The sequence below is a fragment of the Tauraco erythrolophus genome, chromosome 5, assembly GCF_009769465.1.
Source record: "Tauraco erythrolophus isolate bTauEry1 chromosome 5, bTauEry1.pri, whole genome shotgun sequence".
Lineage (NCBI taxonomy): Eukaryota > Metazoa > Chordata > Aves > Musophagiformes > Musophagidae > Tauraco > Tauraco erythrolophus.
Genome location: NC_141469.1, coordinates 4,273,921 through 4,292,399, shown reverse-complemented (window position 1 = coordinate 4,292,399; position 18,479 = coordinate 4,273,921). Strand labels below are relative to the sequence as shown.

The window sequence follows — 18,479 nt, the reverse complement described above, 5'->3', positions numbered from 1 at the left end:
ACGTGCCTGGGTGACTGCAAGTGAACCACATACATACCCCAAAAACCGAGAGCAGTCATCCAGCAGATGCAGCATACACAAGTTCTGCACAAAGGAGCAAACATTCACAGAAGGAGCAGCCATCGGTTCTTTCTTTTCCACAAGGAATTACCTAGAAAACAAGGTTGTTTTCTTTTTCCAGCAGTGCTCCCATCAGCAGGAGCAACTTTCTCAGAACTTGCAGAGTGCTGCAAAAAGAGGAGTAAAGCGATTCAGTGACACCAGGAGAAAGTTTCAAAGTAATGCTCTCCTTGTGTAGGAGCATTCTTCAAAAAACACCACAGAAATGAAAAATAAAAACAAAGACCTCAAGTGCATGTACCGAACAGCCATCTCTGCATTGCTGCCTCACGCCACAAAAGTAAACACTGACATCCATGGAGCATTTTCTTCCAATAATTTTTGCAAAACATGGAAAGACTCGTAAGAAGAAAAGATATCTTATGTTTGCATCAGTAGATTGATGTTAATGATTATTTCTTTGACTGAAGCTAAATAAAAGCATTCAAATGGTAAACAAGAAGGAAGGCTGCTACTAAACTGAATATCGTTGAGTAGTTTGAGGGTGAAGTGACTGAAATGTAGCTTGGCCTTTCTGATTTGGAAAAGCACTAGGCATGTGTCTGCAGATGGTGGAAGTGGCATAGTATTGTTCCTGAAACAGAAGGTTTTCTTGGTTACAACCGCACGTGCTTGCTCCTGCCTGAAGCAGATACTCTTCACGAGCACAGGAGTTGTGATAGTTTTTACTTCAAGACTAAACCTGGCAAAAACTGAATACTGAACCACAGGAAACAATATTTGGAACCCCTCTGCCATTACAGCTTCGTGTTTTCCACCTGATTATATTTTGAAGCTGTTGCAAACTTGTTTCGTGCTTTACCAGAAATTATCAGACTTGGATTTACCAAGGATAAAAATCAAAGTAGTTATCAGGGAGGAGGGAGGTGATAAGACTGGCACACAGCTATCTGTGATGCCACCTTGGCCAGCTACGACTGTGCAGTGTCTGGCAGGACCAAAGCAGGTGGGTACAAGTCCATCCAACTCCACCTTCATGGGAAGCCTGAACTTCTAAATACTCCTAGTTCATTACACAGCACAGCAATCAGCCCTTGAAAACTAATTCTTGTTAGAATTAGTGTCAGTTAACACCATGCCAGGAAAAGAAAGGGATAGCTACCATCCAGGGTTAATTCGCCTCACTCCTTTTGTGATACGGTAGAGCCTGTCTGCAGCATAGTGAGACATCCAGGCCAAGGACATTACATTTTATGGCAGCCTCTTCAGTGTTTAAAAAACTATTATGGGAATTGACTGCTGTGCTTTTGTTTTACCTTTTTTTCTTCCTTTCTTTTGCAGGAACTGAAGAGGAAGATGAAGGCGATGACCTGTTGTTGAGGTCGGTAGATGAGTTTTGGTGGTTTCCCCATATGTGGAGTCACATGCAGCCGCACCTCTTCCACAATGAGTCGTCACTGGTGGAGCAGATGATCCTCAACAAAGAATTTGCCTTAGTGAGTAAAAGTTACCAAAAGGTTCACTAGGATACCTTTGTGTGTTATGGCTAAGCTTTCCAAGCTGGTTTTATGTTTATCTATATTATATATGTATGTTTACATAGATATGCAAATAAGGCAGCAAGATTGGAAACTAAGCCCCCAAAAAACCCTTTCTGTAAGTCAAACTTGGGCTGAATTTTGTCTCAGCCTTTTTCACAGACATGGGCTTTCTGGAGAGGTAGCAGTCCTTCACCCAAGCAACCTTGAGAGACCATGGGGATCAGTAACAGTGGAATCTCAGCAGCTATCAGCTGACCTTTGAAGCCTTAGACAGTTTATACACAGTTAATCAGCTTCCTGATGTCTGGTGCAAGCATCCTCAGTAAGGGAGAGAGGAAGTTACAGTGAACCCTAAAAGTTGTGTATGGTTTGTGAGAAATCTTTAAGCTAATGAAGCAAAGAAGTGAAGCTGCTGGATTTCACTGTTCTTTTTTTAGATGACCTGCTTGAAAAATATGCTTTTTACATAGCTAACCTGTTGCTAATTTTTATAGATAATGATGTTTCATTTTTGTTCATTTGCATTGTTAAGTTAGAAGAGCATTGCCCAGAGCTAAGAGTACTTGTACTTCAAGGTCAGGTGGAAACCATTTAGAGTTCTTTCAGGGTAATGCTACTTGCTTATTGAGCAGGACAAAGAAAACCTGAAATCTATAAGTGCTCGCTTTGGAAAGGCACTGTGTGGTCTTTGACAAGGCATAGCACTGCCAAGCAACCAGAGCCACTCAAAAGAGCAGAGTGACACCGTGGGGCTTTCTCTGCTGCTCAGGGAACACAAGTCTCAGCCCTTCGCAGCTCAGAAAGGCCAGCCAGCAGCTGCCTCTTCCTCCCGTCCCTCACATGAGCCAAAGAACATCAGGGCTTGCAGAGGCAGATGCCTGAACAAGCAGTTGGAAGCAAATTATTCCCTTGTTTATGAAAATATTTTCCAAACAACCTTTAAAGAAAAATCATTAAAAATGGCTTAACTGTTTCCTTGTCTTGCCAGACTTGCCCCCCGTGCCATCTCCCTCTTGGCAGGGTGTTAGTACAGAGGCATTTTGGATGACTTCTTTTCCTTCTACAGTTCTGCTTCACTGTCAGCCTTCACTCTTGGCATGATCTGTTCATGCCTCTTGCGTAGCCTGGCCCAGAGACCCACATACAGTTGAGAAGTTAAATGCAAGAGTAATTTTTTTAAATTAGCTGTAACTCAAAAATACATGGTCCATTCATCTTGAAACCTATGGGGAAATTCTCCTAGTATTTTCAGGAAATATCAAGTCCTCTAGGTCAAACCACCTTTAGGAGTAAAATCTATAACATAGCCTGAAAACAGGGCTTGTAATAGAATCTGTTCGCAACTTAAACGACAGAAAGATAAAACCCATGTCCCTATCACCACCGAAGGGTAGAGACTCCTTAGGGTGCCTATAAATAAGGAGCTGGTGTCAGTGAAAGGCTGCTGTTATTAGTTTTATTTCCTGCTAACATTTGGACAGGGGTTGTACCAACCTCTTCACCTTGAATCTATGTGAGCTGTACAATTTCCTTATGAGAACATTTCTTTTCAAAAGGCTTCCTGTGAAATCCTCTCTGCGGGAGAAATTCGTCTTCCTGATATGACAACCTTCCTGATAGCTATCAGAGAGGTCCCAGCCACAACTTCAGAGTAGTTTACTATCCTCCCCTGCTTTCTCATCCTCAGCAACACATCCTAAATGGGAAAGGAACTCCCTGATCTACACGGGCACTTCTCTAAGTCCCCCAAAGTTAAAGCAAACCTCTTTTCATTATTCTTTGACTTCACAGCGCAGATCCAAATTTAAATTAGGTATCTGGAACATACATGGAAAAATCTGCTTCAAGTTATATATGTTTCATTTGTGCTCTAATACCTGTACTTAGTATTATACCCCAGGGAACACAGCTTAATGCTGATGCCACTTTCTCGTGCATTTCTCATTTAGTGACCATATCTCCCCAGTGCCTGTTTTAGCTGCAGGTAGAGACAACATTTTGTGTCACTTTCTGCAAAGAAAGCCACAATAATTATTTGGAAGTATGATAACATTCCATCTTCACCTAATGTGGTATTTCTTTGTTAATTTTTTTTTTTTACAAAACATGGGTAAGAAGGTAATAGGGTCTTCAGGATAGGAGAGCACATCATTATACCTGAGAAAAACAGTCAAGATGGCTTTAAGATCCCAAAAACCACACCAAAAATTCTGTCAATTAAGACCTGTTGGGTCCTCTGGACTTTATCGTTTTGAAAGAAAGCTAAAACAGATCACACTGTCCGGAAAGTTGCACCCAAATCCCACCACAGTCAGCAGTCTCTCCATGCAAGAGAGTATCAGCCTTGAGATCGATGCTGTTCGTGGGGGGGAAAAGGTTTCATGAAAGGACTGTCTTTCTCTTGAATATTGTGGATTGAAGTCAAGCTTAATAAACACAAGCCAGCACATCTGAAACAGTATTTCATGGACATGATCATGTGGAGCTATAAACATACACAAGCACAATTTTTATTTGCTCTTGTATTTACACTGTACGCATAACCTTTGCTTTGCAGGAGCTCTAGTGACATACAGTCTGCTGAACACAGGCAAGAAACACAGGTGTTACAGCTGGCAACTAGATCAAAGACCTCCTTCTGTTTTACATGGATATATCCCTGCCTTATCATAACACTCTATAAAATGGGGCTCACAATCACAGCCTGCCTCAAACAGCTGTATCACAAAACACAAGTAGAAATCAGATTTCTACAGTTTTGTATACTAGCGGCTAATTAGGTGTCTGATTGCCTTGATTTCTGTGCAGATATGGATACTTCTGTGTATCTGGGGCTTAGTAAAATCATCAGTCTCCAAAGGATTCCCTGACACGTGAATTGCTTGTGAACCAGGAGACTACCTTTAACAAGAGCCCTCCAAATTATTACATGTCATATGTCACTGAGATATTCATCACTTCTGTTTCATGCCTAGTTGGTGAGAGGAGGAGGTGCTCTCACATCTTTCATACATGTTATCACCCCACTGCTGGATCCGGCAGGCAGCGTGGGAACTTTTGCCTGACAAAATCCTTGTCCACACGTGCCTGCGTGATGGACCCCACAGCTGCCCCCGTCCATAGCCCCATTCTCACAGCCAAACCTCTTCTCAAGCGCTCACGATATCCTCAGTGTCACTGGAACAAGAGCCACAGATGTTAATTGTGGTAAAGTAAGTTGCAGACAATGCGGAACTCTGCTATCCCAAAGTCATCTTATTTAAGTAAATATGGATAGTGTGCTTCAGAGCCTGGCTAAGGAAATGGCAAACGACATTTTCATTATCAGTTGTGTTTGACTTGATCATGTTTTCTGGGTTTTTCTATCAGAGGATCCCACAATCCTTTAAAAACACTAATGGATTAAGCCTTGGATTAAATTTCGCAAACTGATAGCATCTCAAGTATTATTTTCCTTGTTTATAGGCAGTGCAACTGATACACAAAGAGGGAAACAAATTGCGCAAGAAGGAGTGTCTGATAGTACATACTCCAAAAATAAAACAAACCAAGTTTTCACTGCCATCCTTTAATCTCAAGATATCCTTCCTCCTCCCTTTTATACATCCTTATCTGACAAAACCAAGTAGAATATATTTAATCCAAAACCTGTAGCTCTTGATTTTGTCCCTTGATTTGTTTGCTCAGTGATTATCTTCTGTGCTCATTTGTGATTACATGTGCCCAAAGCACAGTAGAGACAGGGCAAAAACTATCATGGGCTGTAAAAAAAGTAGCTGTGATCTGATACGAAGAAGTGAGAGAGACACATATACAAACCAAACAAATCGATTCAGAGATGCACACAGACAAACCAAACAATTCAGAGCCTGCTTAGTAACACTCCTTGGCTTCCATCTCCTGACTATAAGCCAACTACAGATACACATTAGCCCTTCCTCTGCCTGAAACTTTGGAGCTGCCCAAACCACAAAGAAACCGTGAGCTTTTAATATACCAATTAAATACCAATGATACGAAGACCAGTGACCACGTATCAAAGGCAAAGTATCTACATGCGATGAAAAGAGAGTCTGATTTGTCCCATTATTAATATCTGTAGTTAATGTTAGGAAGGAGAGATGCCCACTAGAGATAGCCTCTAAAAAACTCTTGTCAATGGTCTGCATGTATAGGATAACATTATGCTGTGCAGACAGGATGAGATTTGTTCTACTGCCTAACCTTAAGGTCCTTCTGAAATAGTCCACCTTCGTTAGTGCTTCTGCCCGTATCGGGAGCATGCTTTGACAGCACATCTCTAGGACTGCCTCTACTTTCTCTGCTTCATTTAGTACCGCATGCATGCAGAGTTGCTGCATTTTCTAGCCACATATGGCTTCCTCAGGGCTGGCCTTTGTTCATTTCACATCCTCAGCAACCTAAGATCTTAAATCCCAACACTTTCCCTGCCTCTTGATAGTCTGCTGTGGTGCGAGGCATGCCTAAGCCACAAGTTGGCATGATATCTAGGAGACTCCTTCGTAAGACTGGTGAAAAGCTGGCTTTTCCCATCACCCTGTCAATCTGGGATCTGACGTCAACACCAGAAAAATAATTTCATTAAGACCCCGTGTACTCTCTGCTTGGTGCATTGTACAGCCACGGGGCAAGGCAGCACACCATGGAAATGAAAAAACAGCCATGAAAGCAAATACCAACACGCAGAGCCTCTCTAGCTCAATAATAATCATCATCTTGTTTGCTCAACATGCTTGTCTAGCTAGAGAGCCTTTAAGCAGATTTTTCAAGTTTAGAATTGAACTAAAAGTAATTGAAAGCTGAAATAGTTACTCAATTATCCAGAAACATAAACCGTGAGAACAAAAACCAAGTGTCCATAAAGGATAAGATACAACACAACATTTGTGAGGGCTGACAAGCAATTAAGTAACCAATACATTTACTAAATAAGAGAAACTGATTAAGTATTTTCAACTGACATAGTAACATATAGTCTCTGATGAGAAATCTCACTCATGCAGCAATTTTCAAAATACAGCTCAGTACTAAAATTAGGCAAAGCTTATGTAAACCTTAACTTTGGAAGGTAACATCATAAAAAGTACTAGATCTACTATCACCTACTGTTGGGCAAAGTCAAAAAGTTTAGCAAACATAACTGAGGTTGCATTGTTAATTTATTCATCTAAAAAAAACTTTACACCGAAGTTGAGCTGACTGAAAAGATCTACAGTAGACAAAAGATATTATAAATTAAAAGTTCGCTTTTTTATTCTTTCTCTGACAATGGCCAACATTAGATGTTTCTGTACAACAAAGATCTTTAAGAACCAGAACGCCAGTTGTACTATAACAGTTTCCATTTTTGTTTCATTTCATTTTTTACTGCATTTTAACAAGGACATGTAATATTTGGTGCAATCAAAAACTGGGGGTTTTCTGTCAGACTAGATCTTGCTAATATAAGTAGTCAATCTTCCAGATGCTGTTTTTTATTCAAATTTCCAACATCTGCTCACAGAAAGCATGCTATAGGAATACAAACTTCCATGTTGAGAATATACCTACTTCTGGGGAGCAGTCTCATTCTGCATTACCTACCCTTTCTTTAGCAAAGGGTTGGGGTTTTTTTGGCAAATGCAGCATAAGCACGCACAGCACACACTGAGTCATGGCAAACACAGCTCATTTCTGTACAAATAAGAAGGTCAAAAGAGGTTAGGAGTTGCAAGCAAATCTTCACTTGCTTGAACAAAACCAATAATTGAGACAGATAAGCAGCCCTGGCAGATTGCTTCAGCCTTTCAGATCACCCCTAAAGGTACCTGTCCCACGCACGGGCTCTGGGCAAGGAAACTTTGGCGGGTGTGCAGACGAGCCAGGCTGCATCAGCAGGTCTCAGTTCCCAATTCCTGTTGCTCTGGCTTGGGTGCATCAGCACAAGCCAGTGACTCCCAGGGCTCTGAAGCCACGTGAAGCAGCTGCTGCTGGCCAGATGTGCTGGCCACAACGCAAGCATCAGGGGGAGGGTTATTTTGAGCTGGTAGTAGTCTGATAGGCATACCACGTGCTCACTGGTGCCTCGAGGACGAAAAATTCAACATCTGTTTTAATCATCATGCCCCTATGTCACAGGTTATAACAGTATTCTCCTTTAATACTCAATTCATCCACTGCTGCAGGTTCAGCTTACATTGTCATTTAAATTGGAATTCAAAGTCTCTTAACACACAAGTAAACCAGAAATACTTATTTAACCTGTCCAAAATTAATGGCTCTGGGGTCCCAGCTTAAGCATGCAAAGGAAAGTAATGCTGCTCTTCTCAAAGCCAAAAAGGGCCAGAAGTTTTCCAAACTAGACAAACACACCCACAAACGTTTCAAAGAAATTTTGGAAAAAAAACAAAACAATGGAAGTCCTGAATGTAAAAATAACCTCAAAAATAATCTTTTAGGAAATTGTTCCTTGGAATATACAAGAAAATATAGTCACTACAGGCCTCTCTCATTTTGTCCAATAGCTTAGATTTCAAATGTGTACTCCTCCTTTAACACATTAGTTCCAAATTCCAAACTAAATTTAATAACAAAATGAGAAAGAAAACAAGAAACAAAACAACAAAAATTACTAAAAGAGGGCATACAATATTTAGTTTACCCAAGAAAACCACACTGGGAACTGACCAAAGAAAATCTGATGGTCTGTTAGTTGTTTCTGCTTCAAGTCATCTCCGGTATCTGAGTGACTGACATGTATTTGTGTGATGAACTATGTAGTGTGCAGGTTTTATTCAGAGGTTAATTAGCTTTTTATATTGAGAACTTATGAAAAGCTGCCTTATTTTGAGTGGCAGATTACCATTTCACCATTGTGTTGCTATGGCAATACCAGCAGCAAATATTAAGTAGATAAACAGGATTTTGCATGTATTCGTCCAGATACCTACTGTTGGACATGTCATTCACAGCAGTGTTCCGTATCTAGCTCAGGACATACTTGCCCTACATTTACATGTCTGTATACTCCCTGAACACATTTGGTAAAGGTTTGTAAATTCAAGTTAATGCAGCATATTTAACACGGTATATTTGACAGCATGAGCATCATAGACTACTCAGGCAGAGTAATAAATGGCCAGATATTTCAGAAACCTTGAGATACAGCTTTTTCTTTTATACATGTTCACAGGAAAAAAATACAGTGATTTAACACTTCTCATTATAGAGCTATTCCTCATTTCACCCTTAAACTGACTCATGCCTTTAAGGTAGGTAACAACATTAATAAGCAGAAATTACATTTTGCTCTCAGTAAGTTACAAAATTGTGAGTTTAGGTTTCTTTTTTCAAGATCAGTCAGTAACCCAAGATCTTCACTAATAAGGAATAGCTAATTTTAAGTGGTTGTGTTACATTATGTATGAACAAGTGTTCCCCACAGATTAACTTAAATTTTGTCAAGGAACCAAAAGCCTTTCTTTGCAAAGTACTTGCAGATGCCCAGCAAAACCTGCTGTTCCTGGAATTAAAGTAATCAACAGTTCTTAGATAATGTGGGCAAGAGGAAGGACAAAAAAAAAAATCATCTCACATTTTAGCCATTTCCCTCTGAACATCAATTTTATGGGAACAGGAAACAGCTGATGTATGCTGTAGTACCAAGAGTAAAATGAATTCAGTAAACACCCAGAGCACACGAAGGGATCTGGCGAGAGCCACAGCAGTAGGATACCCTGCAACCTGGAAATGCCATGGGAGAGTTGAAAAGGGCTTTTACTGGACCTGCTGGAAATGAGCCTCAGCAGGAGAAGAGGCATAGCGCAGCCTTTCTTTCTGCCAGTAGCTGATAAATGCTGGATGCGTTTACCAATAGTCACTCAGGCCAATGAAACTAATTACCTCATTTTCACATGTATAGCTTACACTCCAGGTCATTTGCTCTCTTTTAAATATATCCTGGTCTATAGATGTGGTTATCAGGCCTCGACATCCGATAGGGTTTTCAGACAGCCCACACTAAGTTGGGAATCGGAGGAATGGGGAGAAGAACAAAGGCAGGAGAGCGTCAGGAGCAAACATGCCCAGCACACTCACAGTTAAGCTTCTTCCTTAATTCCTTCTGCCTGCACATTAACTACCGCATTGTGCCATTGGAAGGTATTTTCAGGATAACCTATAGATTATGTTGACGAAAATGCACATATATCCTCATAGAAATAGAGCTAAATAAATATTCATGAAATGAAAGAGAAGTCCATTGAAGTCCAGCTTTTTTTTACTGCTACCTTAGTACCACAGAAAAAATAAAAGCCAATTCAGAAGCTAAGGGGGATATTTATTTATTACTTCAGGAAGGAATCTTGCTCTTATTCTGGAAATAGGAAACCAAAAATCCCACGTTTGTCACTGTAACAATTTTTTCCATCTGTTTACCTCTCTAATGCTGTGCGATAGCTTAGTAAATAAGCGGCATCAGCTCACCAGATTACCTTTGAAAAGAACCAAACAGGTAGGATGCATATTAATATGTAATGAACAGACAGGCAAATCTATTCCGTACAACAGTAACACAACATAATCCAAGAGGATTTTTTTACCACTGCAGTTATCAAACTAAAACACCAGATCCCCTCATCTCCCTCCCATTTTTAGCTTGTGCTACATACAAATAGATACAAGTCTGTCCAAGGACAACAGCTTCTCTGATGCTGCTGTCTGCAGGAAAAATAAGCTTTGAATAATTATGTGGGTTTTTTCTGTTCCTAAATATATTCCTCCCTCTGGTCTGTTGCAGGAGCATGGCATACCAACTGGCATGGGGTACGCAGTGGCTCCGCACCACTCCGGGGTCTACCCGGTTCACATCCAGCTGTACGAGGCCTGGAAGAAGGTCTGGCACATCCGAGTGACCAGCACAGAAGAATACCCACACCTGAAGCCTGCACGGTACAGACGGGGCTTCATCCACAATGGCATCATGGTACACTGCATTTCCATGCTTCATAGCAATAGTACTTTAAGTGACTCCAAAGTTTGCTATTTTTACCAAATGCTTCAAGTTTTACAGCAATCATTAAAATTCTCTGTGATCGAGGATTTGTAAGGATGCCAAAATAGTGCATTTGTTACGCAGTCTTTTTTTTTTATTTAAAAAAGGCACACAAACTCAGGCCACTGCAAATGTAATCCTCAGAAACTAAGTGTACTTGTAGTCCCATCAACTATCAAACGAGTTATAAATGCATACTTTGAAATTCAAACTGCCCAAGACCTATGTTTAAAGCTCTGGTTCATCTTTATGCATGAAAGGATTAGAAATCCACCACCTCGAAAGGCGAGCAGGTGTTAAGTCATCTCCTCCAGCAAATATGACACTTCTCCAAGGCCGAGGTTTCCTTCCCAGCTTGGCTTCTGAAACTCCCAGAGCCAAGGACCAGACATGAGTCTGACTCTTCCAGACCACATGTGTGCGAGGAGAGAGAAGGTTCCTCGTACACACGCTACAGCTACACGAAGAGCAGAAACGTGTCTATCATGATTTGACCTGTCTTACCAGCCAGCTGCAACCTTACAGACACGTGAAAAAAAAATTGGATATGCATAAGTGAAGTTCGAAATATTTCAAAGGCAGATCCAGGGATGCTTTAAGGTCCCAGCTGACTTGAATACTGCCTATGCCCATAAAGTCAAAATTATGATACCCTAAATGAGACAAAAGCAATGTTTTAACCAAAACGAAGAAGTTAGTGCACAGAATCCAATTACTACTGAAATAGACTCAAATTCAGCAGTGCATTTACACACATGTCAAAACACTCCACTGAATGTAGCTTTTATCTGTTGTTTTAACTGAGTAGAGAAACAAAAACACTGACTGAAGGGAAACAAAAGGCCTTTCCCAGGCAAATGATATCTCTGCATGGATTAGGCAATACCCATTAGGCCTGACAGGCATTGTCTTTACCTTACAGTACCTAGCTAATAACGGAGCTGAACCAGGTAGTTCTCCAAGATGAGTTTGTTTTCCCACGCCTGCTAGCTGCTTGTTTCTGACACGCAGCCTCTTGATTTACAATGGGACAGGGAGCTGACCTCGGGCTGGTCTCTTGTGAGCATCCCACCAGTCCCGTACACATTTCACAAACAGGAATGAGGGGCTCAGTATGATTTTCAGGACTGAGGAAAGTAAGAAGCACCACGTCTTTTGCAGTCCGCAGGCTTGAATACAAATTCAGTTCCATGCTTCAAGAACAGTAAGATTAATGGCCTGAGATAGCGAAGATGGGCAGGAAGCACTATTTAGCTGCTAATAAGCTAACCTTGCTAAGGGGAGAGAAGTTTGGCTTTTTGTTTTCCTCCTCTTCCAAATGCCAGGAAACAAACACTTATTCTAAGTGTACGAGCTGAATAAAGCAGTCTGCATGAAAGCTCAGCGCATGTGTCGCAGCTTTTCAGAGCTGGCAGCTGGAAATCTCCCCAGCTGCAGGACCGTGCTTGCTTACCACGGGAGTACAGAAGGTACAAAGGAGCCCATAAATAAACGTGCCAGAGCACGGAGGCAGAAAGGGCTGCAGTTTTGTTTCTCGGAGCTGGGAAACAAAGGCTGGAGGGATTCGGGTGGCTGTGCGAGGCTAAGTTTGCAGAAGGAAGTTAATGCCACAACAGCGCTCTTCTTTTGTTCTCAGGTGCTCCCTCGACAGACCTGTGGCCTTTTCACTCATACTATTTTTTACAAGGAATATCCTGGGGGTCCTCAGGAGCTGGACAAAAGTATCCGAGGAGGTGAACTCTTCCTCACCATTCTCCTGAATCCCGTAGGTACCTTCTTTTGCTGTTTTCTGGACATTCTAACTAATGGGAAGAAGGAGGGAGGGAGGGAGGAAAGGAGGAGATAAGTTTTCTTTGCTCTTGTTTGGGAAATAAAAACCAAGACCACTTGCTCAGAGGTAATAAGGAGTTTAAGAGGAAAGGAGCAAAATGCCTTCTGCTAATTTTCTAACTGCAACTGTATGCAACAAGTTACTGGAAAATGCATTGATTTCAGCTCCTACTGTTTCCCAACCTGACACCAGGTTCCCATGAGAGACAAGTGCACTGACTTGTCTAACTGACACTGAAAGAAAACAGTGAGGGTAGAGAATAAATTGTTATCTTATGCCACTTTTCCTTTTTTCTGTAAGCTTGGCTCCTCAGGCACTCTTGATATAGCTCAATGGAAACTCCAGGGTGATATGGGCAATATCATTCCCCCACCACTGGTTCTTAAAACTATGTTATGTGCAGCTAAGAAGTACCTCGAGCAGTACAAAGCCTTCTAATGAACATTTTTGCTTTGCTCAGTGCTGTGTTTCTTTTTCTGTCAACATTACATGAACCAGAAACTATAGATGTGTACGTACATGTGCACAAACACACTACAGATGTATCAACACACATATATATGGTTTAACTCAAAGTGCCTCACACTTTCAGGATGATTTGCAGAGCTATCACACAATTTTGTCTCAAACAATAAAGCGGTCCGAACCGCGCTGTGCTAACATACACATGCACACACTTAACGACAACACTCTGTGGGTGCACAGGTGGGATTGGGCTTACCAAGGATAAAGGAGGAAAGCCACCTGACTGCAAATTCCATATTTTGAAGTCACAGTTCTCCTGCCTGTGAACAAGAGCCTGGCGCCATTTGAGACAGCAGCCTAGAGGTGGAAGGAGGGAGAACAAGAACAAAAAGAAAAAAATCATATATCAATTATTTTTTTGCCATTGTCCTCCCTTCTTCCTGTTCCACCCAAACAAGCTATATTACTCACAAGATAAATGTCTTGTCTTGCCAGATGGCCCAATTTTCAGTGGTTTTAAATTGCAGTCCTCATTGACTTCTCTGCAGTGTTAAAGAAACTCCAGGTGGGGCTAACTCTCAAATCCAGGTCACTTATTTAGAGACCTAAATATAGATTTTGGTATTATATAATTGGTGAAAATTTCAGCTGGGGAGCTAAGTTGGCATCTGAGACAAAGATTCTGGGGGCTTAAAGAAATGGGACATTTCTACGAGGAATTTTTCTGTACCATACATATGACACCTAATTGGAGAATAAAAAAATATGCCTGTTCTTTATCCTGTCTCTCCATGACCTGCAGCTCTCTCAGGCTGCCTTTTCTTCTGTTTCCTTAAGTGTAACTTGGCTTACCACTCTCTTGGGATGCTGCTGGATTTGATCCTTAACTTTATCATACTTTGATCAATACCTGTGCAGATTTTGCCTATCTGAAGACTTCCTCAAATTTAGGCAGTATAGCGGTCTGTAGCAGAGTATGTTCTTACTCCTCAAGAGATGCTTAGAATAGCCCAATTGCTCAGTGAATCGCCACGTCCAAGCCTGTAAGCACACTCTGGCCACCCTGACTTCCTCTCTTAAAACTTGCCTTTTCCCCAATTTCAGGTTTTTCTTTCTTACTGACAGCAAATGAGCAAGAAGGCACAGGCTCACAGTTGCTTCCTAGAAATTTCAGCCTCTGGATCCTTTAAACAATGGTGTCCAAAGGGTCTTTCCAAAGACAGGCTGAGGCTGTGGGGAAAGCTGGCTCTTCAATTAGTCTAAAAATTATTTTAAAGGCTATTATTGAACCCAATGAAGTCAGATCGGCCTATGCCACCATTTGTTATGCTGTCCATAATCCATTAGCCTAGAATCTCCAGGCACCTCCCGAGCAGGATCAGCCTCAGAGGTGCTGGAACATCTTCCTTCTAGGAGGTCTAACACACCCAGCTGCTTGTGCCAGCTCCACAGAAGGTTTTCCCAGCTGGGTCCAATTGCTTCTCCCAGGAAAGGGCCAAATCCCTCCCTAGATGGGTCCTGCAGCAAACAGGTGCTCTTGGTGCCCCGCTGAACATGACACAAAGAATACTTGAGAGAAGCAGTTCTACCATCTGCCCTGTAGCTTTCAGGAGTTATGCAATATAGATAGGACCTTTCCTAGGAAGGCAATATGCCACAGCAGGCAAAGCATTCCAGGTTTAATCACGCATCTGTGATGTTTTTGACAGTTAGAAGACTGTCTTCCAAAGAAAAGGTGGAGGGGGCAAGATTTTCTTTTTTCTTCAGTACATGGAGTCATTGTTTTGACCAAGCTATGTTCCAATAACTTGAGAGTGCAATGTATATTATAGGGTAGTATTTTAAAAGAACAGCTTTTCTATACTATTAATGTTTGCTTCTCCCCTCCCAGTTCCATGATTTTCCATCTCTGCCTCATCAACACTGATATTTTACTGAGCTAAGCGACACAAGTGAAATACTGACATGTACTTCTCTAACTCTGAGTTAAGTATGAATCTGTTCCAATATAAGTGCTTATTCAGACAGGAAGAAATATAATTTAATCATGTGTGAGCTCTCAAAACCCCACCATCATTCAAGTCAGGTGGGTACACTGCCCTATGAAATATGCACCTACTGACAACAGCAAAAGCAAAATCTAGCCTTATCTCAGAAGGAAGCTGGTGTGAGTAGGAAACAAAATCTATGTTTAGAAATTCTTTTTCTTTTTTTTTTTTTTTTTTTTTTTTTACACATCGAGCTTGGACAGCACACACACTAACCAATGGGAAGACCTTTCTTTTATTCAGCATACGAGAAGATGTAGTGTTTTGGTGGTTAATTTGCAAAAGTTTGCAGATTAATATCTAAAATCTATGGTATCTTCTGAAAAGCATCACCAAGTTCAACCTCTAACAACATTTCCTTATGCAGCTAGTTATCTGCCCTGTGCTGCACCGTGTCATTCACTAACCCCACCTGGTTTGCAAAGCACAGGGGTAACAACAAAAAAAAAAAACCCTAAAACCACAAAAAATGACTACCTGATTTTGCAGAGCCCTTTCTACAACTATAGCAGACGATCATTTTGTTATTTTATCAGGTGCCGTTTTGATTATCAGGTAGGCTAGAAGTTAGAAGGTTTCTGAGCAAGTTCATGGTCCTTGCCTGTCTGTCTCATTTCTGTGGGTTTCTTCATTCCCTTTGCCAGTTTTTACATTACGTTTCTGTACGGGAACCTAGCAATAATTGGGCAACAATTCCAAGTTACATGTGATATATAACAAGATTTTGGCTTGAGATGCTTGAAAATATAGATGCTTTTCCTATAAAAACAAATCAACTCAAATAATTGTAAGCATAGTTTTTGAATCAAAAATCAAGTGAGCTGTGCAGTTCAATGACATCTTCCCAAAGCAGCTCTGGTAAGAGCTGGTCTCCCACACACGGCACAAGTGTCTATGCACTCCTGGCTTCTCTTCTGGAGGCAGCTACCTAGTTTTCTCCAAATCAAAACCCTGGTCCTGGGTTTTGAGGATGGTTTACTTTAGGGACTGTTCCAAAAAGCCAGTCCAGACAAGGACTTTGGCTCTCTGCAGACCTCCAACACCATTCCTAGCAGGCTTTCAACCCTCACATCTTTCCACTCTTTTGCTCTATGTCCTTGAGCATGCAACACATTTTACCTGTGTCATGCATAATAACATCCCTCTAAAGCAACAACATAGTTACCGCACTATTGCAGACACACATACAAAATAATTGTTCTATTTTTGAGCCACATGTGCAGAAACACTACATGGAGGGCGCAACGTAGGCATGAGCTTACTCCATGAGTGGACACAGAGGAGCAGCACGCTCCACATCTCATACCCCCACCTACACAAAAATGTAGCTGTAATGCATCCCCTACCACTGCATGGAAATCACCGAAGCTGTTGGAGCACTAAACCCAAAACAACTTCTCTCACTTTCAGTTTGTCTTGTGAAGAGACACGTAGGCACATCTATTGATTATTAAGAAATAGACTAACAACAGTAGCTAGAGAAAGTGCAAAGAGGTGCTGCACAGTTGGATCCCTCTTTCCCTTCAACATTCAGCATCAGCTTTGCTGCTCGATTCACCAGCTTCCTTGCTTCATCTTACTAGTCTAACAGTTGTCCCTTTACACCAACCAGTACCATACATGTTCACTATTTAGGGAGCACAGCTGAGAAAAGTTCACTTCTTGTCCACAGCTATTTTGAGGCAAGGCTTCCAGAAGTGAAAAGCCATACTTTAGTCTCTGATAAATAGAATTATTACAGGTTTCACCCCCTACACACACAATTCAAGTTTCAAATTTTAGAAATAATCACAGTGCCTTGATTAAAATCAGCACACCACCACCTTTTGCTGTGGATTACAGCCATTTAGCTGTCTAAAAACAAACTAAAAGCTATTTCTGGACTCTTAGCTGAAGATGTTAGGGGTAAAGAAACAAACCTGAAAGTCTGTGAATAAGCAGTGACAAACTGTTCTGAAGAGACGCAGACACACACTAAGTGGATGAATAAACTTCAGCATGAATAGCAGCCAAGCACAACAGAACCCGAGTCAGCATCAACATGCACTTTCAGGAGGTCTACTGCCTGCTCCTCAACCACCGACCTACTGCTCCCTCCACACTGGCATCGCTACATTGAACAGGCCAATCACATCTAACTGAAGCAGCCCCCAGCAGAGTTCAAACACAAGTAATAATAGATCATGGTTCTTCTCATTGTATGGACATCGCATCTGCACTACAGCCCTGCTTTGTTCAGGACAACGCCTCGCCTGGATGATATAGACCAGGGTTTCCAGGCACAAAGCAGGGACTTGATTTGTAGTTGTGTTTTTACCAGGATTTCTGCAGTGAAGATGGATTGTAAATGATAGCACAGAGGAGCTGATGTTTCCTTAGGCTGTTATGACACCGATTTATCATCTTTTATCCCATCCCCCCCCGACAAGTCCAAGTAGGAACACACCTTAACTAATCAAGTTTTGATTAATCATTTTTTCAATTAGTTTGATTATTGAAGCACACTTCAAGAATAATTAACTGTGAGGAAGCAAATTTAGTAAACAGGAACAACGTACCAGATAGGAAGAATTTACTTACAACTAATTTAGGGTCAGACTAAAACTTTCTTAATGATAACAGCAAGCAGTAACATTAACATTGCAGTACCAGTGACTGCAACACTGTTTCTTCTGTGATTATATATTCCATGTATTTCACACGTCAGAAGGTCACAGTGACCTCAGCAAGGAGCAGGCAGCAGATAATGAAGGTTTTGCATGAAGTAAGGGACTACATCTTGAAAAAGGCAAGATCTGAATAGCTGCTAACCTTTACCTTTAAAACATGCCACCAATGAAGGCTACTGGCAAATTCTCTTTTTTTTCCCCCTCCTGAGCCTTGACCAGCAAGTGGTTTACAGCAGCCCCGTCCATTACTCAGGTTGGAGTTGGCAATTTCAGCAAATGTATCGCAAATAAATATTAAGCTTATACACCAAAAATGTTTGCACTTCCACGAAGCAATACCACATAGATGGTTAAATTAGAAAACGTCCCAGTGACACTGCATTAGGATAAATAGTTTGCAGAGGGATTGTCAAGGGGATCTTCTGATGGATTTTTTTTTTTTTTAATGGCTTCTATTGAATACTCTGTGGCTCAGAGAGATATTTTCACTTTCTAATTTATGAATCCTAAAGATGAGTCATGTCTGGTAGAGATGATTTAGTAGAAGGCAGAGGAAGGATAAATTCCACCAAGACAGACAGAAATCAAACCAACTTTACTTTGAGTTTTAATGAGGGTTACAAGAATCCCAGCCAGACCTTTCCAGGATCCAGCTAATGCAGAAGGCTGCTCAAGTCTGGAGTTTGGGGTACTTATTCTTTGCGTAAACACATCAAAGCAAAGCACATTAAAGTTAGTGGAAAAAGCCTCAGTGAATAGACTGGGCTTGAAATAAACAAACCTAAATAGTGCAACTCTTTCAAAAGGTATCAA

The 18,479-nt window shown here is 41.2% G+C and overlaps 1 protein-coding gene across 1 annotated transcript in view; it reads left to right on the top strand.

Annotated features, from left to right (window-relative positions):
- The window catches only part of LOC104376539 (N-heparan sulfate sulfotransferase 4), an 81,802-nt gene that overhangs the window by 33,204 nt on the left and 30,119 nt on the right, over positions 1–18,479 (top strand). Inside the window, exons 3-5 of the mRNA XM_086611589.1 lie at positions 1,402–1,556; positions 10,399–10,584; positions 12,290–12,418. Of these exons, the coding sequence (XP_086467715.1) occupies positions 1,402–1,556; positions 10,399–10,584; positions 12,290–12,418 (470 nt within the window). The remainder of the gene's footprint in view (positions 1–1,401; positions 1,557–10,398; positions 10,585–12,289; positions 12,419–18,479) is intronic.